Source organism: Psammomys obesus, unplaced genomic scaffold (assembly GCF_907164565.1).
Source record: "Psammomys obesus unplaced genomic scaffold, mPsaObe1.curated_primary_1811, whole genome shotgun sequence".
NCBI lineage: Eukaryota > Metazoa > Chordata > Mammalia > Rodentia > Muridae > Psammomys > Psammomys obesus.
Window position 1 is genome coordinate 37,760,768 of NW_026592118.1, and position 20,550 is coordinate 37,781,317.

At 36.1% G+C, this 20,550-nt stretch overlaps 1 protein-coding gene across 1 annotated transcript in view; it reads right to left on the reverse strand.

Annotated features, from left to right (window-relative positions):
• Thsd7a (thrombospondin type 1 domain containing 7A) overlaps window positions 1–20,550 on the reverse strand; it is a 221,701-nt gene that overhangs the window by 30,552 nt on the left and 170,599 nt on the right. The window contains exons 14-16 of the mRNA XM_055612922.1: window positions 6,902–7,080; window positions 4,709–4,714; window positions 3,087–3,220 (exon numbers count right to left, since the gene is read on the reverse strand). Coding sequence (XP_055468897.1) covers window positions 3,087–3,220; window positions 4,709–4,714; window positions 6,902–7,080 — 319 coding nt within the window. The remainder of the gene's footprint in view (window positions 1–3,086; window positions 3,221–4,708; window positions 4,715–6,901; window positions 7,081–20,550) is intronic.

Genomic DNA, 20,550 nt, shown 5'->3' on the forward strand with positions numbered 1-20,550 from the left:
TTGGGTATATAATCTGGAAAAAAAACTATACTAAATACTAATCTCTGTAAATTTAAAAAAAAAGATAATTTCATAAAAAACGAATCAGCAGATATTTGGTGTTTTTACCGCTGAAAAATTAAGTTACAAATTTCTTTAAAAGAGTTTTCAGTTGCATAGGAAAAATCTCTTTCTGCAGTAGCATTTTAAACATATTCTTTTAACAGTGGCCTGGTGCAGACAACGACAGGCCAAGCATTTCTATGTTCAGAAAAGGAACTGGTACTGAAATCACATTCCTCGCAGATACTGATGCAACACACAGGCTTTTATCTTGTAAAATTGCCTATTGATCCAAGTTAAGCACAGATGTCCAATACCCTATTAGGGAGCTATGTATACGTAACTTTATCAATAAAGCTTTTATCTTTCTTAATTTCGCATTGTACAAATAACTAAAATAATAATAAATAATAAACTTCAAATCTACCAGTGGTAACTTCTTTGAACAGACCTCATTTATTTTAAAATAGATTATTATTTTAAACATACTTTCATTTCATAGATTGGAACAAATTCTACCTACCAAGATATGGATTTGTTTTATTTGGCAATAATATTTCTTTGCACCTAGAATTCAGAATAGATATTTGAATCAAGTTTAAGCCCAGAGGAATACGTTTTAAATTTGTTTTCTGCATAGCCTCCGCTTTCTTATTTTTTTCAAAGAGCAAGAATTTGATGAGTGGAATATGTTAGAAATACAGAATGCATGGCCTCTTTGGATGTGAAGAAGAAAGAGCATCAGCCTCATAGCAGGTAAGGGAATAAAGCGTGGAGTCTCTGCACGGAAGACAACAGCGACAGTAACAGCCACTATAAATGCCTCTCATTTTATTTTATTGTCGTCACGGGCATAAAATTTATAAAACAAAAATGTCACTGACATCTTGCCCTTTTCTTTGCCTTAGCCTACTTGTGGCCCTGGCTTGATTCCTAGCTCTAGGGTAAGGGGAAGAAATATAGAAGAAAGGAAGGAAGAAGAGAAGAGGAGGAGGGAGGGAGGAAGAGGGGAAGAAAGGTGGCAGGCAGGAAGGAAGCAGGGGAGGAAGGATTTCCTATTAGGAAGAGCCACTTCTACTACCCACTTTCTTACCTTCTGTTCCCTCCTAAATGAGGACGATTGAAAATAGGTAAATGGAAACCTGTTATTTTACAGACTCATCTCTCCTGAAATGTCAGTCCAGATTTGTATGTAAGCAAGACGTACTGACCCTAATTAGCAGAGGATAGAGTTTGTGACATGTTCCACTCAATCAGGAACAAACAGGAAGATTATTACAGGATCAGAGATCATGATCAATACTGACCCCTCTCCCTATTGCATCAACCTCAGTACATTAGCTGATCTGAAAGTTCCTTTGCTTCAGGTATGTGTGGAAATGCTGAAAATATCTATCTACAAAGCAAAAAGAACTATATACACACAGACAGTTGAAGAAAAAAATGAAATACATACCCTTTATTTTAATTTTTCACTAACAATGAGGAAACTGAACCAAATTCTTCACAAAAAAGAAATGAGTTTTAAATTTGGAAGGACAGATTTTAATTTGGAACTGGAAGTGTAGGAAACAAGGAACTCTGTTTTTACCTTTACCTTTTCTACCTACTCATGACCTTCCTTCCTGACTTCATCTATAGTCTACTATGGAAGTTGTAAATGGAATACACAGATGGACTTTTGAGACAAAAAGAAAACTATTTAAAATCAGAAACAAGGCTCTACATATTTTATATGAAAAAGTTTTACATTAATGTTAATTTAATTTTTTTTTTTTACTGAAATAGATCAGGGGACACCATTACATAATTCCAAAATTTGTGATAAATTATAGATGAGAATGTACTGATGTCAAGTTCTAGGTTTATCATCGTTATATTTTGGCCCCTTTTTGTGGTGAAAAGAATACTCTCCATCGGTGCTGTCTAACAGGATTACCACATGTGCCTGTAGACAATTTGACATTATGGGTAGTAGGAATGAAGAAATGGATTTAAACCTTTATTCAATTAGCTTAAGGTGAAACTGAAAAGTCCACACATGACTAGTGGCTACCTTAGCAGACTCTTGCTATATTAGAGTAAGTGAGAGGCAACAGCCAGCCAGGGCTTCAGGGAGGGCTCCCTGAAGGATGTGAGCATCCTAACGTTAGCCAGGCTGACATAAGGGAGCAAGAAGTCAAGGCAGAATGTGTTTGAAAATGTGTTTAGAAATATATTTGGGTTTTCTGGTAGGGAAGACTATCCCCTAAGTAAAGAGCTTGCCACCAAAACACGAGGACGTTGGTTCATTTCCCAGCATTCCCGTGACAAAATTAGTAGGAGGGACAGCACATATCTGTAATCTAGTACTTAGGAGACAGGACAGGAGCGTCCATGGAGCTTCTTGGCCTCCTCATGTTCAGTGAGAGACCCTAGCTCAAAATCTAGGGCAGTTAGTGAGTGAGAAAAAACACCCGATGTTGATCTCTGACCTGAATACATACATGTATATATACATAAAAAAACATCTATGCAACAGAAACATGTTTGGTTTTTAAGAAGGCACTGATTCTTAAAATACATACTTATAAAGCTTGATTTCAATGCACATTTTCAATGGTCAGCCCAGAAAACATATATGCAAGTAACACATAGACATAGCAGATTAAGCAGATTACTTAAATATTTAGGAATCCATGGTTCTATGTATCATTCACGTAACAGCAATTAATACAAAAAAGAGACCATAAATTTTCAAATAAGCAAGAAAGAGTATTTTAGGGATTCTGGAGGGAGGAAAAAGGGGGAAATATAATTATAATCTCAAAGTTAAAAGTATCATTTTAAATAGTATTGTAAAGTGAAGCTTTTTAGGTCAGTACTGAGAATGCACAAACTGCAGCTTGAAACAGAGGGCCGCAGTTTTCAGATACCCAGATCCCTCAAAACCAGAACTAATGAAGGTTGTCGGGATCGTGGAGGGCAGCGGTTTTCCATGCTGTCACCTGTGGAAGTGGAAGATGGTTGCCATGTTGCTTTTCTGTCACTCTGCTTGGTCTTACCTCACTTTTCGGGTCTGCACCCCCTCTCCACAGTTATCTCTCATGTCCACAAAGGTCACCTTGCAGACACTCCATGGCTCTGTGACCCATACGTACTGGTTACAGTCACTGTGGCAAGGGACGACCTCGTACACCTGAAACACACATCTGGTGATCTCAAGCAGTGGAATGAGAGTGGGGGCGGGCAGATGGAAACTCTTCCATCATCACAGTAGCTATTTCATCAGTCTCCTTCCATCCCTCCCTCTTACTGTTGGTACTCTCAAGTAGGAAGAAAGATATCCTCTTGAGAGGTGTAGTCAGGAAGGTGTAGCTGCATTGTTTTCCCACAGTGGGTACAGATCCCACCCACTGAGCTAGACTCAAAACGTTAAAAAAAAACCATATTTCCTTAAACGGACCTTTAGTACACTATATTACAATCTTCTGGACTATCTATTTTGCTCAAAGTTTTGTGTGTCCTTAGTTCTTAGCCTAGGACACTCATGTGCTAGACATTCAGTTGAGATTTGTCAAATGAATGAATGAATGAATGAATGAATGAATGAATGAATACTGTAAACATATCTGCTTTCCAGATAAATCTACTTTAGTCAGTTTTACATATAACATTTTTCATATAAGAAATTGAAATGATAAATGGAAATAAGCCCATCTTGAAACTAACCCTCAATCTCTTGAGGTATGGAAACAGGTCTTGAATTAGTTTTACACAGATACAGCGGTAAGAAACAAGGGCCTCACAGAACACAGCCAACTACTCGTGCTTATTGTCCACAAGGCTTTCAGTTCCAAATGCTGTGTATTATGTTTGTTTCAGGAATTCTAGAACAATGATCCAATTGTACTGTTTTCTCAGTGAGGAAAGTAATTAGAAGAAATAAATAGACCACAGTCTACAGCAACTAAGAATGTAACCATTAAAGAAAAGTATTTTAAAATATTTTTATAATATATGAAAATACAATTCTGTTACCCATTTTACACACACACACACACGCACACACACACACACACTCTGTAATATATAAATGATTTATGTAATCATTCATTTTTAAATCCAGGTAACGGACTTAAACCATCATTTGGGGCTATTTTTTGGCACATTTGGAGGACTAGAAGCTAATGTAAAGTAGAACTACCCTAAATAAGAGTAATATTTTTTCACGGTTGGAATAAGACTAATGAGACACAGTCAGCACATTTTTGTTTGGGAGATGTGTTAAAACAGGACTATTATCACATGGCTAAACACCACCATACCACTCACAGGGAATAAAAGAACTGAAATGCAGGGGACCTGTTGCTTTTCTCAGTCCTTTAATAGAGAGGTGATTATTCCCCTTTGTTGAGGTAAACGTGAACTATTTCAGAGACATCTTCAAATAAACATTTTCAGCCCACCACGCGTCCCTCCTTCAAGTATGAATAAGGGGTGCCATTGCCTCATTGTCGGCATAGGTGAAACCTATTCACCTTCCCCCATCTCCTCAGGCCCTATAAATAAAGAAATCTTGTACTGTACTAGGAAGTAAAAAGGGAATGGGCAAAGAAAAATCTAATGGAGAAAGTAATGATTTTCTTTAAAGAATGCTGACGATACAGGAGATAAGAATTCTTACCTGTGCCTGGAGAGATGTTTGGCAGGAATGAAGTAAAGGACAGAAACAAAGAAAGGTTAAAATGTCAGTTATTTTGATAGAAGCTCACATCCTATGTTCCAGTTATAAGGACTTTTATAAAATATTAATTTTGTAAAACATTTGCATGTCTTTCTTGGTCTTTAGTAGGATAAACATTTCATATGACTTAAATGTAAGATGAGCAGATAAGGATTGCATAAGCAAGAAAAAGATTGAAGATTGCTTGTGCAGGACGGCAAGGCTTCAAAACCTGAACAGATGTCATAGCCCATGTCACGGCAAACTGAACTATGACTGCAAATATCTTATGAGCCAACTGACAAGTGGACTGTTATCCATATATTGACCTACCTACAGATCCTTCTAGCCATCAATCCAGTTTAATCCATTCATGCAATTTTAGTGAAATAAGGACCCAAGGGCTTAACTTCAGTTAGAAAACAACCTCAGAGACCTCTTTCAAGTCAACAAACTGCTATATTTTAACTGAGGAATTTTAATTATAGTAAAAATCCTTACGTTATATTTTTTAAACAGCAATTTTGCATATTTAATTTTCTTGAGTATTTTTAATATTTACCTTATTCATATGTTTTATGTAAAATTTGATGATTAACTATCTTCTTTACTTTTGATTTTTTTCTTTATTACTCTTTTAATATACCTACAACGGATTGAAAACCAATACATAAATGTCTTTATCAAATTATGTCTTGAGTTTCATGAGAGATGTAAAGTAACGTTGACAGGGTCTTAGTCTAGAGATTTGTACAGTACAGGTAACTTGGTCATGTGCCTTTGCAAACAGAAGTTCTCAGGCAAAAGCGCCATATTTAAATTGTCTGCTGACTAGTTGGACAAGTACACACATAACGTATTGAGAATATGTACACTTTCTCTTTGGATCATAATTTATTAATACTAACTTTGTCATTGGAAATTCAAGATTTCCTACCTTGTAGACAAGCATTTTTCTTAGAATCATAAGTATGTCACTTCAGCTATTCTACTTCACATTTACTCAATTATAGCTCTGCAAGTAAATTTCTTCTTTGGAAACAAACACTTGAAGTTTAGGAATGCAGAATGCTCAATGACAAGGCAGCTCGACCGCCAGGAGATGGCGATAGTAGAATGTATTATTCTCTTTTCAGCAACTTTGTAAGACTTCAGACTCGTTGAGAATACTTAACCATGGAATTGAATTCGTCAACGTCTTAATTTTTATTTAGTTAAAAATTTCCTTTTTATGTGTTATGATTCTGTTTTTATCAACAATCGTAGCACAGTCAGAAGGAAACTGCTGATACCAGTGTGATTAGAGGTTAAAATGAGACCGGCTATGTTCACATGAAACAGCTTTCCACATTTAAATACTTGGTTCATTTGATCATGGCTCGAATTCAAAACATAACATCTGCACACACTCTGTAAAATCCATTCTTTGCTAATTTACATGCCGATCAACTGTGATAACAATTCCCTTTCTGTTACACTTAAGTTAATCGCAATTCTGCCATTAGCGATTTCGCTCTTTATCTCCAATAGAAGACGAATAACAACCTCTGACAGCAGCTAAGGAAGTATGCATGCAGCGCTAATGTAGCTACAATGATAATAAAGGCGGTGGCCAAATTGCTAGCCTATATGTGAACTCTGAGACACCCTTTATGTTTCTTATGGTTCTTGAACTTATTTTTACTCAAAGTGGGTTGAGATGAATAAATAGCATCCACCCCTCCCCTTCAGAGCATACTCGTGTTACTTCTTTGCTTTTACGTTGAGTACTTGGTAGCTGAGATCTCTTTCTGTGAGTCTAGGGAAACGAAGCGATGCCCCCTCACCACAGAAATTACACACAATTTTATGGTAGATTAAATACCTTGACATTATTCGTGAATTAGTTGTCATTCCACCTCCGTGGAATTGTATTGTTATCTATATGCTTGGAGGATTCGGGATCCCCAGAGAATTCAGAGATAACACATATAATTCAAGATTTTAGATTTTAGTAGGTTACAGGTAATTTATTCAGACCTTATAAAAATAGAATCAATCATATTTCTTATTCAGGTGCTATTATTTAATTTTGTTCATTTTGGAGAAATAATAGAATGATAGATCCTTGGAAATCTCAGACATATCTTAATGCACTTGATGTTAGTAAAATACCTGGTTGACGTGGTCCAGTTTGGGGCAAGGTCTTCCTCCATTATAAGGCTTTTCGCGCAACCACTTGGATCGGACTTTTACGCCGCTGCCGCAGGACTTGCTGCAGCGGGACCAGTTGGACCACTCACTGAGCTTGCAGTCGGAGGGGCAGGGGATGATACAAGCTTCTTCTATGTAACCTGAGCAGAGGAAAATGGAGCAAGAAGTGAATCTGCTCAATGTCATTCTCTGACTGGAACACGCCATTCCAGCTCATTTCGAAGGCCCACTTTTGACTTGACAGCAGCATGCAAATACAGACAGAAATGGCTGCGTCCTTCGGGACTCAGATTAAATTCTGCAGGGAAATGACACATCTCTGCTTCGACTGTGTTCAAGTAACAGCTGAGAAGCTGCCATGTGATCTGCTCGGGATGCATGCGCACCGCGTTTCAACATTTCTGACTTTGTGACAGCTCTTGTTTAATTGACAGTAACCTGTTGGCTAACGGTCTCACTTTCCTTGCTGCCAGACTGCCGTTAGAAATCTCCTAGCACAGACTGCAGCGACACTTCATGTGTTAATGCCACACACCAGCAGGCTCTGAGTCCTCACAGCACTCTTCCCCTATAAAAGCCCATCCCTCTCAATAAACATTGGAAAGAATCCATTTAACTTAGCGCCTTTCCTTCCTCCTTCCTTGAAAATCAATTCTGAGGGAAGAAATTGAAGGTTGTTATGTAAACAAAGACTCAAATCTTCGCGGTGCTGTTACTCTTAAAGCCACACACCACATCTTGGATCCCTTTGACCCTCTTGGAATCTTAAACGTGTTAGGCCGAAACAAGAAAACAAATGCAGAGAGATGATTGACAATCTAAGAGCACAGGGCGGTGCAGGCTCATTTCACCAGCTAAACTCATGGTGCAGAGATGTGATTTGGGAGGTAGGCGGCTTTCTTTGATTAGTTCTTCACCGCCAACTTGACATTTCAAAGCAAATTGCTGGAAAAGCGAAACTCCTCTGGTCAAGAATCAGATGTTTTCCTCCTGTAATATTGACTTTTGAAAGAAGTCAGAATCACTCGACTTTATAATTTTATATCAGTGGCACAGACTTTATTATGAAAGTGACTATCATATTCCCAACCTATGAGGGAACAGGTAGAGTGAAAATGTTTTGAGCTCAAAATCTCATAAAACATAAAAATCAGCTTATGTTTAGAATTTTTGTACATTTTGCTGAGTTCCGTAGTTGTTACCACCAGAAATTTAGATCATTTTTACAAGCTCCCTTTATGAAACTATTTTTATTATTATCAGTCAATACTTACCCTCACCTTCTTTATATGTCAACCATCAATTTACTATTGGACTCTACAAAATTGTCTTTTAATTGATATTTCATATGAATGGGACCAAATGAAATATTATGTGCTTTTGTTTTCATTTAGTTTGATGTTTTCTTTCTTTTGCTTTCCTTTTCTTTCTTTCTTTCTTCCTTCCTTCCTTCCTTCCTTCCTTCCTTTCTCTTTCTTTCTCTCTTTCTCTTTCTTTCTTTTTTTCTTTCTTTCTTTCTTTCTTTCTTTCTTTCTTTCTTTCTTTCTTTCTTTCTTTCTCTTTCATTGGTTCTTTGTTTCTTTGTTTGTTTCCCTCTTTCTTTTGACAGGGTTTCTCTGTCTTTGATTCACTCTGTAGAACAGGTTAGCCTTGAACTCACAGAGATCCGCCAGCCTCTGCCTCTCTGAGTGCTGGGATTATAATAGGTGTGCACCTGGCCTAGATTGATTTTTTTTTAACCTTTTTAAAAATTTTTATTTATTTATTACAACTTATTCATTCTGTAACCCAGCTGTAGCTCCTCCTCTGTCCCTTCCCAATCCCGCCCTCCCTCCCTTTTCTCCTCCCATGCCCCTCTACTAGTCATAATTTGACATTTTTTAACCAGCCCTTTCTAACAGCAACTACCAGCACTTCATTCTTTATGGCTGAATAGTATTCCTTTATATGGATATGCTACATTTGTTTACCCATTAATTAGTTAGCAAATGTTTTGTTTGTTTTTACACTCTATTGTCATTGCTATCAACATTTGCATGCAAGTGTTGTATACATAGGTTTTAATTTTTAGACATATGTTTAGGAGTTAAATTAACCTTTCATACAGTAATTTTATGTAGTATGTTTAGCTTGAAAGGAAATGTCAATCTTCCCAAAAGTAACTGTGCTATTTTACATTCTGCAGCAATATATGAATACTCTAACCTCTCTGAATCTTTGTCCAGCTTGTCCATGTTCATCTTTTTAACTTTTGTGTTCTCTAAAAAAAAAAAGAAAGGTTCAAATGTCCTTTTTCTTTATCTCTCTTTCTTTCTCTCCCTCTTTCTTCTTTCTTTCTTTCTTTCTTTCTTTCTTTCTTTCTTTCTTTCTTTCTTTCTTTCTTTCTTTCTTTCTCTCTTCCTTTCCTTTTCTTTCTGTTTCCATGTGTTTTGTTTTCATGTCTAGGAAAATTTTTCATAATTCTAAGTCACAAAGGTTTATATTAATTTTTCTCCTCTGAGAGTGCCACAGTTTTTAAGTTTGTCTTGTTTAAATGTTGCTTATGATTACAGGCCCCAGGTTCATCTATTTGCATGTGGTCTTTGACATCACCTTCTATACCATGGAATGACTGGTGTCAGCCTTTAGCATTCTGAGTCATCCTGGTCCCATTTCTTGCAAGTTTTTTTTCCCTCCACATGGAAGGAAGGGTTTATTTCTGGACCTGAGGTTTCATTCCATTTATCCCTATCTCTAGTTTTAGCCAGTCCCACTCTGACTTGACAAATATAACTTTAGAGACTGTTTTGACATCAGGAAGTATGTATATTTCAATTTCATTTTTTCTCAATATAGACTTTGTTATTTTTGAACCACTTATCAAATGCATTTTCGATCAGCTCTTCAATTTCTGCAATTAAAGACATTTGGGGTTCTAATGGGAATCATTTTCAAGTCTGTTCAGCTTGAGCATCTTGCCATGGTAACACTCAAGGTATTTGGGATTTGTTTCCATTTATTTGGGTCAATAATTTCTTTTAATGACTCTTATTTGTGCTTTTTAGTATTCAGGTCTTAAATTAATTTTGTTAATTTCTTTTTATACTTTAAGTAGATTTTCAAAGTAAGCAATGATCATTGATATCTTCAAATACAGGGAAATCATATGATCTTTAAGTTAAGATGGCCGGTTTAATATATAACCTTGTTTCCAAACTCTGTTGGATTGAAGTAATACTAAAATTTTGGCTGTATTTTACATAATACTCTCTAACTTTACCTTCTAAATTGTTTAGGATATTTCAGAAGGATAGCCTTCTTCCACCATAGACCTTTTGAAAATGTGTATGGCAGAATCTAGTTTTTCAAAATGAGTATAAATTCTTGAGTTCACTCACCTCTCTTTTTTTAAAACTAAAAATAAATTATTGAGATGATCATACATACACAGGAAGTTTTGAGGAGCTTTATGCAGGATTTCTTTGTACACTTTCTTCAGTTGCTTTAGTATAATGGGCTGTACCTCCAACTGCGGTATTGACACACTGATACTTTCTACTGAACCTTCTCAGGTTTCATCAGTTTACCAGAACTCATTTGCATGGAACTTCCTGGTACAAAGGACACAGTGGTAAGAAACTGGCAAAACCAATAAAATCTGGAGGAGGTACAGATTAATGATGCATGTTTTTGTATATTAGCTTCTTATCTTATTGGAGATATTCATGTGTTTTAATCCTTTTCATCAAATTCTAGCTACACAACAGCATCTTGTGTTTGTGCAAATTCACTATGGGCATTCATGAAACTAAGACTCTAGAGCCCTCTTCCGAGTGCTTTTGTTAACCGCGGCTTCTTATTACTAAATAAAACACTATCTTGACTTCTTACCAGATGGAAGATTTTTACTTTTAAAAGTTGTAACTAAAATCCTAAGTGTCGTAGTTATGTGTCTCCAGAATGTCCTCATGTGTTGAACTACTTGTCCCAGCTAGTGGAGCCAGCCATTCAGAAGTGATTGTAACTGGTGGGCTCTAACTTCATCAATGCATCAGTCTAGTAATGGGTTCATAATTTGATGGCGTTGCTAGGAAGTTATGAAAAGTAGATGAGATATTGGTTTTGTGTTGAAAAGTATATTTGTTGTATGTATCTCTCTTCTACCCTGCTGGGCTGAAGTCAGGTGAATACAAATCAACTATAACTTTCTCCTACATTGTTCCTATCTTCAGGAAAGAAACAACAAAGCTAGCTAAAAAGGGATTGTCAACTCTAAAACTGTGAGCCAAAATAAACCCTTCCTCCTTGTGCTTTCATCGGCACTTTTTCACAGCAACAAAAAGCGAAGAAACTCACAGTATATTTTCATTTATCATGCTTACTTTCACTCTGTCTTTCATTGTGAACTTCCTCCATATTCTGTATGCTGTTGGAGAATTTTTATTATAAATGATGCATTGTATTCTATTGTGTGAATGTGTTATGTTTTATTTATTCATTGTATTTGTTGGTGAGCATTGAGGTAGTTTTAAATAAGAGGTTAATATTAATACATCTGCTATGAATATTTCAGGACAAATATTTTGGTAAGTTAAGGATATACTTTGATGTCTGTATTCACAGGAGAGAAACAGATGTGTTGGGGCGTGCACATTATAGTAACTTATTGTAAATGAAGTATGAAACAATTTTTGAAAAGTAATTGCAAATTCGATATAAAGAGTGAGGTACAATAAAAATTTCTAAGGCATGATATGGCAGACATTCTTCTGAAGGGCACATGTGTCTGGTGAGGTTTGAGAGCCACTGAGCCACTGAGCCATTGAGCCACAGACAGGCAGCAGGTGATAGTGCTGCTCTGAATTCACACGTGATTATGATTAAGGCTTCTGACTTATGCATAAAGTTCTAGAAGAAACCCTAGCAAAGAGCTGAAGGTGTACTTCAAAATTCTGTTTACTAAAATTTAAAAAGCCTAGTTACTCATTAAATAAATTGCACTGATTGATTTTATGTATATTTTAACTGCGGTTTGAGGTGGAGAAACAAGCCACCTTCCCTGTTTGGGGTGGAAAACTTTCAAAGCCTTGATCCTTTGTTCTATAAACATTTCACGTTTGACTTCAGACTGACTGTATTTGTATCACTGAGAAAGAAGTTATAAAAGTTTTATGTTTGATTTTCCAATTACATATTCCAGAAAACATTTAAAAAAAAACTCCGTTAAACTTTAAAAAAATAATGCAAATTAGGAAATAATATAAAGACAAAACAGCAAAATATTTTTTAATCTCTTATTTTTATTTCCCAATGTGTCGCCACCTTCAATAATTGCCTGTTGTGTTTATCTGCACTATTAAAATTCTTAGTGCTACCAGTGAACTGCCAGATAAGCATTCCCTTGCCTGCTCTGGTAAAATCATTTCTGAGGGCAATTAACATCAGACAATCACAAGAGATGGAACATTTCAAGCATTTTAAGGCTAAATAAATTGCTGACAACTTATAGCAATTTATGGTTTCCGAGGAATACTAAAACAAAATAAATGACTTAATGTTTGGGATGTTAAAACTTTAGCAATTCAACACCAATTCTGATACTCAAAATAATAAAGCTGAGACTTGTGATCCTATGTTTTTGAAGCCTTTGTGTGTTCTGATTACTGCTTCTGTTTGAAAAGCTTAAAATAGTAGCAAGCTTCCAGGGGCGGTCACAGGACAAGCTACTTTTGAGACATATGCAATCGCCTCATTCATTTGAATTATGAACGTGCAGATAAAGGAGCTGTCAACAACCTTCACAATTATAAAATTATGTTCCTGAAAGGTGCACTGCAGATGATTAAATAACTCATTCTGGAAGCACATGGAAAGTATTGGGTAGCATGATTTATAGCACTGTGAATGAATAACTCCAGAGCAGTCTCTGAAATATCTGGTTTAGTCTAAGAAGAAATCTCAAAAACCTCTTCTACCTAACATGCATATATTAGCTGCACATCACTGCAACCAGGAACAGGATAATTTAACAGATTTGACGTAATTTTATCAGGGTCTGGAAAAAAACTGAAAATCGTATTTTGTAAATTATATATTCAACACTGGTAATTTGTAAGTTACTGAAAACCAAACTATAATATACATATCTAAAATCTAATATTTTTATGTTAGGCTCAAACTCACATATTTGATGAAAAGTTGTGAATCAACATTGGGAAATTAATTATCCCTGTGAAGTGCCCTGGTGTATATAACAAAATACCATTTTGATTTCATGTGTTTGCTTTAGATACATATGAAGGCATAGCTCTTCATATTTACTATGTATTTATATATATTCTCAGAAAATTTCAGCATCATTAGAAAAGTTGAGAGTTTTGTTACGATACTTCTATGCCATGTCTACTCAATGACCAAATATAACCAGATTCCTTTAGGTGTATCCATGTAGTAACAAAGTGGAATCATAAATCTGGACTCACATGAAGGGTTCTACATACTTCACAGTTGTGATATAACAAAACAAGCATTGAGCAGTTCTTTAGTTATACAAAGAAGCTCTCATAGAGCCAGGGAGATGGCTCAAAAGAAGGAGATACTTGCCTCCAAGCCTGAAGACATAACTTCCAACCCTAGAGCCCACATGATGGAAGAGGAGGACCTACCCATTACAAATTGACCTTTGACCTCTATGTATATGATGGCACATTCTTTCCCCCATATATACACAGTAAACAAACTAACCAGTAAATAAGCTGACATAAATGTCATCTATATTTTCACTTTATTATATTATATATGTTATATAATATATACATTTAATTTTATTATATATGGATTTCATAGATATATCTATGAAAACAGATAATGTGTTATATATCTACATATTATATTATTCATATAAGTATGAATACATTATCTTTTTTCACTTTATATTACTCATAGAAGGCTCCTTTGCTTCTTTTGACTGACTTCAGAAGCCATGCAGGGTCAAAGTTTAACAGAAAACGGATTAAGATATAATGGGAGAAACTGCCAGGAGATAGTTTTTAACATAGTGAATTGTTGTCAGCTGTTAGATTTAGTCTAGGCATGTTCCTCCTAAAACCAGAAAACAAATCCAAATACACGGAGGATATTAACCTGGACAACGGACCCTGGGGAGCTCGCTGGGAACCACAGTAGTGAGCAGGGGGAAGAGTTGAGGCACGAGGATGTGATGCCCTGGCTAGTTTTGTGTCAAGTTGACACAAGCTGGAGTCATCAGAGAAGAAAAAGCCTCAGCTGAGAAAAGACATCCATAAGGTCAGGCTCCAGGCATGTCTGTAGAGCAGTGCTACTGTGACCTTTAATACAGTTCCCACGTATAAAACTGTTTCACGGCAACTTCATAACTGTGCTTTTGCTACGGTTATGAATCGCAATATAAATATCCGTGTTTTCACATGATCTTAGGTGAGCCCTGTGAAAAGCTCTCTCTCTCCATGCAAAGGGGTCGAGTCCCACACATCAAGAAAAGCTGCTGAAGGGAGATAGCTTAGCGCTTGATGGGGGAGGGTCCAGCCTATTGTGGGTGGTGCCACGCCTGGGCTGGTGGTCCAGGATTCTGTATGGAAACAGGCTGAGCAAACCCTGAGGAGTAAGCCCATAAGCAGCACTCCTCCATGGCCTATAAATCAGCTCCTGGCTCAGGTTCCTACCCTGTTTGAGTTTCTGTTCTGATTTCCTTTGATGATGAACTCTGACGTGGAAGCATAAATTAAATAGATGCTTTCCTCCCCAAGTTGCTTTGGTCATGGTGTTCTGTCACAGCAATAGAAGCCCACCTAAGGAACAAGCTCACACACAACACAAACAACAAGATAGTTGCTTTCCTGTCATGCATGACATGAACTGTAGCTGTGGGAAATTCCCCAAGTTTCTTTCTCTCCGTGACGAGGCTACAGGGAGCTCTGGGGGTACAGAGCTGAGTCCATATCGGACTTAAATTAGCATCAGCACCATCGCTTTCTCTTTTTGATGGGTATCCCCTGAGATTTCATATTTCTCTTACTCTTCAAATTTCAATCCCGTTATCCCAGGAAAAGTCAGATGGCTACACTCTGGCTTCTTTTCACATTTGAAAAGAAAAGAAAAAAAAAAAGATACTTTTTATTTTGAATAACTGAAAAGGGCAATACTAGCTGTATGCATGCTCTATCAAATGAAAAATTAAAAATTCTGAAATGGATTAGACATTCAATAAATTCTAGTAACTAGAAAGGCTTCTGGAAATATTAGAACTCCATTTCAGTTTGTTTATAAAACTCTCTTCCTTGCCTCTTCTGTTTGATTTAATGACATGCTCTTCCCAGGATAAAAGTATCCACCATGATAGGGAACAGTTTCTTACTCAATTTTGCTTCTAATTAACTTCTAATGTTAAACGTTCACCCTCCTTCAAATCCCATCACAAAAGTAATGCATTTCAGTTATGCTGTGCTGAATGGTCACGTGTGCTGTCTAACGTCTATTCTACCCACTTCCATATATATATATATTTAATCAGAATGTTCTAAGTTTCATTTGTACCTTGAAGCACAAACTCTCTAATTTACTTAGGCTGGAATCTATGTAAATTAGGTATCAGACTAACAGTTTGTTCATCTAATATGTTTCTGATCCTACATATTTTAATGGTTAACAGACTCACATTGTAGCACCTGCTTTGGAGATCCTGACCAAGGAGATATCGTCTGGTGTTCATAGTCCTCTGCTATGGCCATGGAAACATGCATCTGGTTTGAAATCATTTCAGTATTAGAGCTGAGGGAGGTTGGAAAGTAAGGATGCTTAAGCTACTAGGCAATGACAAATACTCCAACACAGGGATATAATAAATCCATAATGTGAAAACATTTATTAACCTATTAAGATTCTATTTGCCCTACTGTTGGCATTTGTGATTGTAAAATGTTTGCATTGACATTTTAAATTTGTTCCAATTATAAATTTTAAGGTTTGCTTTTTCTTTTCATTAATGGTGTTAATAAAAAACTGCAAACTACCCACGAGAAAATTCTGTGTGAGTAACTTTGGTTGCTAGTGCCAGTTTTGTAAAATATTGAACTTGAATGGGTGTGCTGTGAACCCTATAGGTGTTTGCAAAATCAACTATTGAAGCAACTCAGTGCTGAGTCACATCTGTGTTAGCATCATCTGTTAGCAGAGTAAGCAATGAGAGGAAGCAGGGAGGATTTCAATTTTGAAAAGGATTCCTCCTTTTCAAAATTAACGTTAAGATGAAATTAACATCACATTAGTGAAGCATTAGAGAAACTGTTCACAACCTCAGCTTTGATGTGCCAGAGAGTAAATCTAAATAAATAAATAAATAAATTAGAAAGTATACAAGGCAGTTTACAAAACATACTGGTCTCTGAGTACCAGTGTGATTTCTCATGCCAATAGAAGTTTAGGGAGCCACTATGCCTTGACTATTGAATTCTCCGAGTAAAATATGGCTGTTACCTTTAAGAAACCTTATGCTCCATTTACAAACACAACAGCATCTAACCTGGAGCACTTCCTCACTGATCCAGCTGAGCTGGAAACACTTTCTCCTTTCAACACTTTGACAGATATATTTTGGATTTTGACGGGTACACAGATGCATGTTTTGTTTATGCCTTTAAGACTTTTCTTCCTTACGCATGAAAAATGCCACGATGAAATGCTAAAGGTGTGTTGGGACATAAAATTTGGAATGTTTTAATTGATTAATGTTCCTTTAGGAGCCAGCAGATGGTTCTGTGGGTTAAAGAGCCTGCCTTTCACAGACCTGCTGTCATAAACATAAAACTTGCCATGACTGATGATAAACGTATGGACATAGGGAGGTGTGGACTGGGTTGCATCTAACAGAGCGTCCACCTCAGGTTCTGGAGGGAAGGTTCTCCTGATTCCTTCCTATCCTCAGCACTGTGAGGCACACCAGGTTCAGCGTGGAACCCCTCAGACTGTGAGTGAGCCATGTTTGCAGGGAAGGCTATTTCTATGTTTACAACAGTTTCCCAGTGGGCTGCTGAACACCCTTTTGTCCAGGTAAGATTTAGATCAACGTTCAAATAACGGGACTTTGGACACCCTATGTTTACAAATGAAGCATTCCTAGAGCATAGCTGTGCCCATCGGCTCACATTTTGTTCATAACTCCTTTCTTTCTACAACTGTGTGGGTTGTAACAATATGTCTGAGTCACAACCCTTAAAATATCGATTATAGGACTCTTTAGGAAAACATTTAGCTACAAGTAATTTAACATGAAACTCAATTGTTGAGTTTCCTCATGGTTTATCTGAGCTACAACTCTTTGGTATTGTCAATGGTTGAATTTTATGATGTTTAGCCACTCACTAGGAAATGAGACTCATGAGCCTTTATACTTGGTATTATGTATAATTGACGTCATCCTTAGGCTGCTTACTGATACTGCATTATGGCTTAAACTGCCTATTCAAAATAGCAAATTAAACATTCTTAAGGATAAATTTAAAGAGAACTGTCTAGAAGGAATGATGCGACTTGAAGAGTTAAAAACTGGAGTATGTGGCATTTTTATACTTTTATTTTTCTACATATAAAATATATCTTTCAGGGGAAACAGTTGGAATGATTATTCCTTATTTTCACAGGAAATCTGACTGACAGTAGAGAGTCCAATATCTCAAACTCTCAGTGAAATTTGTAAACACTGCTTAGGAAAATTCAAGACATCATGATTACTAATAGGATCCAAGAACTAGAGGGAGGGTGGGATTGGGAAAGGAGAAGGGAAGGAGGTGCAGGGGGGGATACAAAGTGAATAAACTGTAATTAATAATAAAAAATAAAAAACTATTATACAATCAGATTATTTTAAACAGGAAATGTTAACAATAAAAGAACTTTTATTATAGGGGTATTATTGATCTAATTGAGCAGGATGGCAACATGGCTATTATTTTCTCCCATTTAGTGGGTATATTAGAACTTGGACATCTGACCAAAATCATATAGACATTTTGTAACATGTGTAGCTCTTATTTGTTCTAAAGATCATAGCAGTTTTCAGCGATTCATTTGTTATCTTCCAGAAATGTGCTTCATAGAGAGAGTAGCTATAGAAAAGAAAGCGCTACAGTGGTCCTGGTCAATTGTAAGCACACCAGGAATAAATTCTTTTCATGTTGAAAATTTCTTTTTAGTATGTCATTCATTTATATGTTCTGTAAAGATACACTGTGCATCAACTCTTCAAGATGCTAAGAATATATGAATGAGTACTGGAGTCTAAAGTGTTTTAGCAAATCTATATTCATGCATGGTAGATGAAAACACATATAATGAACTATATAATAAACACATGTAATGAACTATATAATAAGCTATATAGTATATTATGAGGGTGATACTTGCCTTATAAATACCAAATGTAGAACAGAAAGGGGATTTTAGAACGTTGGGTGAGTTTAGGAGTTGCATTATAAAGTTTAATCATGTATACTTGAATAAAATCTTATATATATATATATATATATATATATATATATATATCTTGCATAAGATAAGTTATCGCTAAAATTCTTTAAAATATTAAGGTTAACATAATTGTTTTAAGTTTCATAATGGAAACAATAGAAATTTATGTAGTCCTAAAATACACATGGAGATCTGATCTTATTAAAAGACAGATGGTTTATATGGACTGAATAGAAATCATTACATAAGATCTGATTGTAGAAACATAATTGGGCTTTTTTCAGCATAGAATCTATCATTATAAGAAAGCCTAAGCTGTGATAATAAAATCATGCCCCCAGTTGAAGAAATTAAAAAAGGGTGGCCACATGGGAAATAGTCTAAAATAACATACAATTAAACTGGGGAGAGTTGAATTGCATAACATTGTAATTACTGATAACATAAGTCACAGATGATGGACAGAAGTGATTAAACAGAACTGCCCCAAGGCAAGTGAAAATTGAGTAAGAGATTAATATCATTGACTCCATACACATAGGGGTCAACTTTATGCTTAAATTGAAGCAGGAAGATAGTTTTTCTCTAAGCCACATCCATGATCCGTGCGGAAAGTTGATTTGGCTGTGAGAAGGCATAGAGCTTTGCAGAGCATGCCTAGAATGGTGTGGCTGATGGCGTTCCACAAACTAGGGAAAGTTTGGATCGTACTGAGTACTGGTAATTGTAAAAAAGAAACCTGTCAAAAGAGATGAAATTTACTTAGCCTTTCCTTAGAATGTTAGTGAATGTAAAAAGGCCTCATTGGATGCTCTGTTGTAAATGAAAAGGAATTAGAGAAGGCGAGGAAGATGACAGGGACACTGTCACCATTAAAGGCGACAGTGTCACAAAAGAACTCAAGTGGGATGGTTGTCTTGGTGAAGCCTTTCCTTAGATATTTTTCACACTTATAATATTCTTTTCTCTCAGTACGTTCCCTGAAATTTAGAGTTGCATTCTCCATGCCTCTACTTAATCACACTCAGGTAAGATAAAAAGTCTGTTTTTGGCTAATTTCAATGACATTTCTGTTTTTAATCATTTAATCATGTGGCTTAGTTGCATTTATTAGATAGCAAATTGTGATAGTTATGTATATTGTTTTCTAAGCACTGGGATTATATGTAGCTCATATAGTTAAATACTAATTAGATTAATTAAATAATAAAATACTTATCTTGCATGCACAAAGTCCTGCTTGTGATCTCTAGCACCTTAAAAAAACAAAAGATTTTCCATCCAGTCCTAAAATATGATTGCTAAAGTTCTCATGCATCTAATTAGTAGACCAGAACAGAAGCAGAGTTATATGAAAGCCATTCTGAAAGCTCAGGGTAATATTCAAAACAAATTATTATCATCTCAGTAAATCGCTACACGGAACAAATTAAATGTGGGCAAATACTGCACTCCAAGAGAAATTCAATTTTAATGGTCTCCACTTTTATATTGACTAGCCATTCAAAATTTTGTACATAATTATCTCAAAATAGGAAAGGTGTCTCTATTTTGGGAATCTAATTGATAACACTTGTTATTTAATACAGAGTAAACTGTTGCCTTTACAGATTCTCGGAGTTTAAACCCTCTTCTCTTATAGCCATTGCTCCAAATGCAGAGAGAGACTTGGTTTAGCAATGCACTCTTACTAACCTATGAAATATATCGACAGCTTCAGCTTTGGGGACTCATCAGGGCTTGAAAAGGCAAGAACTATGGGACAAGGTTAAAACAAAGATTTTTAGACGCTCCTTTGTTGGGAAAGGCTTAAGGGACTATAAGAAATATGTCGCCGTGATGCTTTAAAGGTCTATAAATGGGAAATGGTACTATTAGTGTGCATTGTCTTCTCAACAATATAATAAAACTAGGCTATCCTTGTTTCAATGGCAAAGTTATTTCAGTAAGGTTGGAGGGTAACTGCTTTGTACTTGCTCCTTCTTACAACAAGATAGGACATCACTGTCTAAATTTTGCAAATACATTCCATCTCAGACTCAGGCTACCACACGGTAGTACGACTCTATTCCATTAAAAAGCAGATATATCAAAGTTTAACTAATAGTAGTGTTATATTGCTACTGCTACAT